The sequence below is a fragment of the Sprattus sprattus genome, assembly GCF_963457725.1.
Source record: "Sprattus sprattus genome assembly, chromosome: 19".
Classification (NCBI taxonomy): Eukaryota; Metazoa; Chordata; class Actinopteri; order Clupeiformes; family Clupeidae; genus Sprattus; species Sprattus sprattus.
Genome location: NC_137917.1, coordinates 12,597,568 through 12,605,067, shown reverse-complemented (window position 1 = coordinate 12,605,067; position 7,500 = coordinate 12,597,568). Strand labels below are relative to the sequence as shown.

The window sequence follows — 7,500 nt, the reverse complement described above, 5'->3', positions numbered from 1 at the left end:
AGAGTGCTTTGCCCGAGCTCTGTGCCTTCAGCAGGGCCTTCACAGCGGGAGCTGCCACCCGGCTACTGAAGCTCGTCCTCTAAAGAGATCTCTCATCCCTCCATCCCTCCCCTTTTGCTTCACTCCTCATCTGTTAGCGCCACTCGCCAGATACGCCTCAATTATCTCTCTTTTCACAGATTTTTACCCTTTAATTACTCCAGGCTATAGTGTTGTTCTTATGCGAAGGGAGTGGAGGGGAGGGGGGGGGAAGAGATAGAGCAGATGAGACCGAAAAAGAGAGAGAGAGAGAAAACTACACATAAAGAGAAAGAGAAAGAAAGAAGGAGAGGAAGAGTTAGCAGTACAGAAGTAGAGAGAAAGAAAACGCGCTGGCAGTGTAAAACACCCGGGCAGTGTAAAGGTCTGGTATTTAGCAGAGGCTTTTATCCAAAGCCATTGCGTAGGCATGCTGCAATGGCGACACTAACCACTGTACCACACACTGGCCTAGTTGGAGTAGCAGCAGGCAACCTGAGTGTGTGAAGCCCTGGCTCTTATCCCTCTTCCTAACCCTGTTGACCCCTGACCTGTCGGAGCACCCAGAGGAGCTGGCACACGCCCAACCTGACCCGTGGCAGGGCGCGGCCTGAGGGCGCTCGTACTTTACAGACATCTCCGCGCTCTGAGATTCTCACGGACCCGCTGGCAGCATGGCCGCTTAGGAGGGCACATTGAACGGCAAACTGGAATGTGACCTCTTTGTTTCGCTCGTGGAGATGCCACATTTCCTCGCGGCATCACTACTGCAGGGGGTCATGGGAAATAGGCTGTGCCAAATACCCGGCAGCATCAAAGTCTCCCTCTGTGTCAAACATCCCCAACTTGTGAGTGTGTGTCATTACTCCGATATGACAACGCTCCAGAACATGCCAGGAACTTGAACTGGAGAACAATCTTACTTTGTACTCTAACTTGTCGTGAACATATTTCACATGTGAATAGGCATTCACATTCATTACATATTTACGGTTTCCAAGTATTCTCACAGTTTTCTACAGATCTTGTATCATATATATGATGTACAAGACTCATTCCAATAATGTTAATGGGACTAGAACCATCATTGCATCATTGGTAGTAACAGCATTGGAAGATGACCCTTTACACTGCATGCACTTCATAACATACCAGTGTTAAAAGTTCTTCAGATACTAATAGCACTCGTTGTCCACTTATCCTGTACCCTTAACATGCCCATACAGACAGACTGGGTGAGTACTTATCCTGTACCCTTAACATGTCCATACAGACAGACTGGGTGAGTGCTTATCATGTACCCTTAACATGAACATACAGACAGACTGGGTGAGTACTTATCCTGCACCCTTAACATGCCCATACAGACAGCCTGGGTGAATACTTATCTTGTACCCTTAACATGTCCATACAGACAGACTGGGTGAGTACTTACTTGTTCCAGGCTTGTCTGAGTTTTTTGGGACTGTAGACAGTGCAGCGATCTGTGGAGAGAAGAAGGACAGGAGTCAGCAGGGCCACTAGAGCCACACTCACACCAATACACACACAAACACACACACACACACACACACACACAGTAGACAACAGCACACAGAAAACAGCTGTGTGTTTTACACAGACACACACTGACTAGGAACATATCTGTATATTCAAACAGCATTCATGCCTATCATGTTTGAGAACCGTCATTAATAATGATGACATCCAGAAGCACCTGTGTGTGTGTGTGTGTGTGTGTGTGTGACTGGGGATGTTTAAAACAGTTTAGAATTTGAACATGTGAGACAAAAAAAAACATATTTAAAAATTCAGAAAATTGCTTTCCTGATGAAACGTGACTTGTAATGGGGAATCAAGTAAAGTATATAAAACTTGTGTGTGAGGGAGAGAGAAAGAGCTGATAAGAAAACACACACACACACACACACACACCCTTGGCTTGATGCTGGTGAGTTGTTCATTAGTGTAACCACCCGCTGTGCTGATCAATACTCCATCCCCCTGCCAATCCCTTCAGCTGTGAGTTTACACACACGCACAACACCCTCTCATCAACGATCAATCAAGCACACACACAAACACACACACACACACACACACACACACACATTTATAGACACACATACATACACACACACACGCACACACAAGACATATGCTCTCTCTCTCTCTGTTTGTCTTTTGTTTGAATGAAAGAAATATGAGTCGAGCATGCTTTATAATAATACATTACAATTAAACACACACACGCACGCACACACACACAAAATAATAGAATGTAAAATAATGTATATGCTACTATTTTCATATCCTTCTATACCATAATAAGCTACAACCCCGTTTGCTGTAAGATACTCAGTGCTTGGAGCTGCAGATGTGGGTCTGGATCCTACAGAAACTAAGAGCTGAAATCTCAGACCAAAGCCCACACTGCCCTCTGCTGCTGAAAAGGGAAAACTGCACCTCCAACCCTGCTGCCAGTATCACGAAAACATACTGCCTCCCTAATGAATCCAGTATATGTGTGTGTGTGTGTGTGTGAATGTGTGTGTGTGTGTGTCAATGAAAGAGAAGGCCTTTGAGTCTTCAGGCCTTGGAGAAGAATGCAGAGCTTCAGAGTGACGTTTACTTCAGAGACTTAGCAGCGGCCTTTGCTTAAGGAGATCCTTGGAAGCTGAATGTCACTTGGGACACACACACACACACTCACACATACAGGACTGTGGGATTGTGGTAAGGTGACCTTGAATGAGGGTCTGTTTGTGTGTGTGTGTTTGAAGGGCGAAACTCAAAAAGGCTTATTGAGTTCAGAAGGAGCATTCTTTCAGCTTTCAACAAAGCATTTCTCTCTCCCGCTCTCTTTATTTCTCTCTCTCTCTCTCTCTCTCTAGGTAGAAGTGAACATTCTTATCTCACACCTGTGAAAAAGACTAAATCCCTAAGTTCATTAGCACCGTGACTATTCTGGAAGATTCCTCTGCAGCCTCACGGGCTAATTAGCAGGTAGCTTGTTGAGTACGCCTGTTGGAGGCTCCAGGGCATAGTGTTCCTAAACTAAGCTTGACATCAACATTTCTTGGCCATTTGCTTCTAAGCCAAACTATAGAGGGGGCACACAAGTGCAGCTTTCAGCTCTGTAATTATGCACCGATATCATTACAGAGGTATCTGTAATCTGTGTGTCGGAGGCATCCAGCAGGAGGTTGAGTTCAGGTTCAAGGACTCATTGTGCCAGATGCTGCAGTCAAACACACACACACACACACACACACACACACATACTCTCTCTAGCAGTGTCCAGCTTTCCAGGCACCCAGTGTTGCTGCCATGGCCACGGGGTACCCAAGGTCACCCCCGCACACTGTGTAGCAGTAACACTCGACGAGAGCCATGCTGTCCAGACTGCAGCAGCAGGTATTATTTCCTCTGGCTGCGTTCTCTCCTGGTCTCTACTACTGAAGCACTACTGAAACGCAACAGAGCTTCTACTGTCGAACACATCTGGACTGCACAACTGTCTTTCAATCAAACATCTGTACAAACATGTGCTGTGCAATGGCAACAACAGTGTGCGTGTGTGTGTGTATCAATGTGTGCGGTGACAATGTGCATCTTTGTGTGTGTGTGTATCTATGTGTGTGTGTCTGCGTGTGTGTGTGTCTGTGTGTGTGTGTGTGTGTGTCTGATTCCCCCCCCTCCCCCTCCGTTGCCCGTCCTTCTCCCTGTCCTGCTCTGCCAACACTAATCTGTGAGCCGTATCCCCCTCCTCCCCTTCCTCCTCCTCCTCCTCCTCCTCCATCTCAGGCCTAATGAGCTCCCAGAAGGCTCCGCCTGCGTGCCACTGAGCTGGCACTCTACCCACTGAGCACAGCAGGGCACAGAGCTCCACAGCCCAGCCCCGTACCCACAGACCAGAGCAGGGCACAGGCACGGACCCACACACAACAGGAGAGGGGGGGGGGGGGGGGGGGGGGGGGGGGGGAGGACAAAGAAAGGAGAGAGAAAAAACAAAATCGAAAACAGGAAGGACAGAAAGAGAAACGAGCCGAAGCTACCACACTTCCTCTTTGTTGTGCAGGTTTTATGATCGGTTTAATAAAACTGTAAAGACCTCACAAAATGTCACCCCTCTCTTGTAAACAAGCTACACAAGCTGAAAACTTAAATATCTAAAACACAAAAAACTGAACACCTAAAATATCAAAAACACAAAACCCACTGTCCTGAAACTAAGATTCTTCCATAGAATGGAACACATAGATTTTCACAAGTAGCAACTGCACACTGTTCAGCTTCATCAACCGTACCAGCATTTCTGGGGTTAGGATACTCATCACCTACAGGTAGAGCTATCGAAAACTGTAAATCTACTGAAATATATGAACACACACTGTCCTGTGAAGCATGAAGTAAAGATCGCAGTGTAACATTAAAAACAACATGAAAGACATATGTGAACACAAACAAGTCTTTCATTTTCAGTCCAAAGGCAACACAGACTTAATACATGCTCCCATTTAGGTCCGGCCACAGCACTGATAAGCCATTTTCCTTTGAAACCGGCAAATACGCAATATTATTTCGAATGGCAGTGACTTGAAAAGGCAAGATTGTTGTATCTGATATAGAGAATTGTGCGTACAGTGGTTCATAAAAGTATAATAATAATTATACTATATAATTGGCTTGTTATTTCACACACTTTGTCTACAGTTGTTACTGATTATTGCATTTTTGACTCAGGTTTATGGTTTCTATTTTCTCAAATGAATGTAATCAAATAACTGCTCAAACATTCGGCCAGATAAAGATAGAGATACACAGTAGATATAAATATAATATAAATATACATCACCCACATTAACTATCATTAAGTGCAAATAGAGCTGTTGATGACCAGCTCTAAGGCCTATTGTAAATGAGGTGTTGATATGATGACATGACCAGCTCTGAAGCCTACTGTAAATGGGTTGTTGATATGATGACAACATGGCTAGCTCTAAGGCATATTGTAGATGAGCTGTTGATATGATGACAACATGGCTAGCTCTAAGGCATACTGTAGATGAGCTGTTTTGATTATGACATGACTAGCTCTAAGGCATACTGTAGATGAGCTGTTGATATGATTATGACATGACTAGCTCTAAGGCATACTGTAGATGAGCTGTTGATATGATTATGACATGACTAGCTCTAAGGCATACTGTAGATGAGCTGTTGATATGATTATGACATGACTAGCTCTAAGGCATACTGTAGATGAGCTGTTGATATGATTATGACATGACTAGCTCTAAGGCATACTGTAGATGAGCTGTTGATATGATTATGACATGACTAGCTCTAAGGCATACTGTAGATGAGCTGTTGATATGATTATGACATGACTAGCTCTAAGGCATACTGTAGATGAGCTGTTGATATGATTATGACATGGCTAGCTCTAAGGCATACTGTAGATGAGCTGTTGATATAATTATGACATGGCTAGCTCTAAGGCATACTGTAAATGAGCTGTTGGGATCCTTACCTGATCTGAAGTGAGGATGAGAGAGCACACCTGACCAGGACTCTTCTGTAGGAGTGCCCAGGATCTGAGGGAAACAAGGGGGAGACATCATGGTGAATGTGATGAAATATTTTCATCTTGCATCTGGAGGAGAGATGGTGGTTCTCAGATCAATCAATCTGGTAACAGATCAATCACCTTCACAAAGTTAGGCAATGTTTTGAGTAGCAATGCACTATAGAAATGGCTTGTATATTCTATTTCTAACTATATTCGCTTCATTTTATGAAATATTTCTTAACAAGATTATACTACCTCTTTTGGATTTCAAATCCCATATGTCTAAAATCAGTATCTCCACTTATGCATTTGTATGGGATTGTATCATGTCTATTATTTTGTACAATGTAGACAAGCAGCTGCTAGTATGTTGTGTCTGTACAGAGAGTGAATTACTACACATCAGGTTACAAAAGTGCACAGGGGGAGATTTGGATGATAGAAAAACCCGAAAAGCTATTGTAATAGGAAAATCTGTTTGCCTGCAATCCCACAAATCTACCATCAGAGGGCAGAAGTGCTCCATATTACAACACACACTTCCTCCAGACACTTCCTGTCGTTATCTCAAACTGGAGATAACATCTCACTACACCAATAAAAGAAGTAAAAAAAGGAGAAGTTATAAAGATAAAATGACATTGTTATCTGAAGAAACAGAGATAAATAAACCATCAGCAAGCAACGTGAGGAGGCGCACATTTCTAATAACTACACATAAGCATGTTGCTCTACACGTCAGTCAGACCTGGAACACTGCCAGTGGCTGCTAGTGTGGGGGAAAACCACCCCAAGCCAAACCACCACACATATGCAGGTCGTTTGGAAGATCTCCACCTGTAACGGCACTTCTGGGCAACTTCACATGCTATAACACATGCTGTAGGCCCACACAGCAGATCAGATCTGTGCATCTCCACCAGCATGTACAAGGTAAAAAAACAAACAAAAAAAACTCTCTTTATGTTAGTATCAAGGAGGAATGCTAAAGGCAGCATCAACATCGGTCCAAATAAATAAATGGTTATGTTGAAGATTAAAACAAGGAGTTTGTGCTCTTTGACTCTTGAATTAATATTTGTACTGTACAATTTTACATCTGTGCGTTAAAAAGCAACAGAAAAACCTTGTTTAAAAAAAAACAAGGACTGCTCTGCTCTGGGTAGTCTGCAACAAGAAATTAAGGAATGTTTCATTCTAGGCTTTGAATATACCGATGTGTGTGTTTGTGTGTGTAAGCATTAAGGAGTTGTTGTTAATGCATATTTGAGGTGTTAAATGTGTGGTTAAGCACCCGTCTAAAGGACCCTGAGTATGTTCACAGCTTTACTCTCATTTCTGCTAATATTATGCAGACACCCCCCCCCAAGTTTGTTTTACAGTTGTTTGAAGTTGTTCCAGTTCTGTCTTCATGCCGTTATGTTCAACAACAGTTGCTTTTTCAAAAGGCACAAACACTCATGTAATGATCAGTGTTGACTGCACTGGTTGGAGATGGCCTGCTGTGTGTTGTCACTGAGGTATATCTGGAGCCTCTGCCATCTACTACAGCCATTTAGTGCTGGAACAGGGGCTCCTGGTAATGAGGCTGGTGAGCTTATGGTCATGACTGCTGAGTAACGCATTAAAGGCTGGAATATATTCAATCAACCTGGCAAACATGTTGAAAAAGTCTTACAAAGAATACTCTGTAAGTATACGAGATGTTGGTGTCATGCCACATCAAGACAGTAGGGGGCAAGGCCTGAGAACAACGCGGTGAACTAAGACACTTCTACTTGGGTAAACACTACTTCAGTCATAATAGCCTTCTTCTTTCTGCTACTTTAGCATTTTTGCTAACAATCATCTGCACGTTGAATAGTACACTCTGGGAAAGGAGGCATAGGCAAGGCTGAGGACCACTA

At 43.5% G+C, this 7,500-nt stretch overlaps 1 protein-coding gene across 1 annotated transcript in view; it reads right to left on the bottom strand.

The window, feature by feature from the left end:
• Positions 1 to 7,500, bottom strand: part of cdk14 (cyclin dependent kinase 14) — a 147,132-nt gene that overhangs the window by 48,648 nt on the left and 90,984 nt on the right. The window contains exons 11-12 of the mRNA XM_080858587.1: positions 5,555 to 5,618; positions 1,454 to 1,502 (exon numbers count right to left, since the gene is read on the bottom strand). Coding sequence (XP_080714713.1) covers positions 1,454 to 1,502; positions 5,555 to 5,618 — 113 coding nt within the window. The remainder of the gene's footprint in view (positions 1 to 1,453; positions 1,503 to 5,554; positions 5,619 to 7,500) is intronic.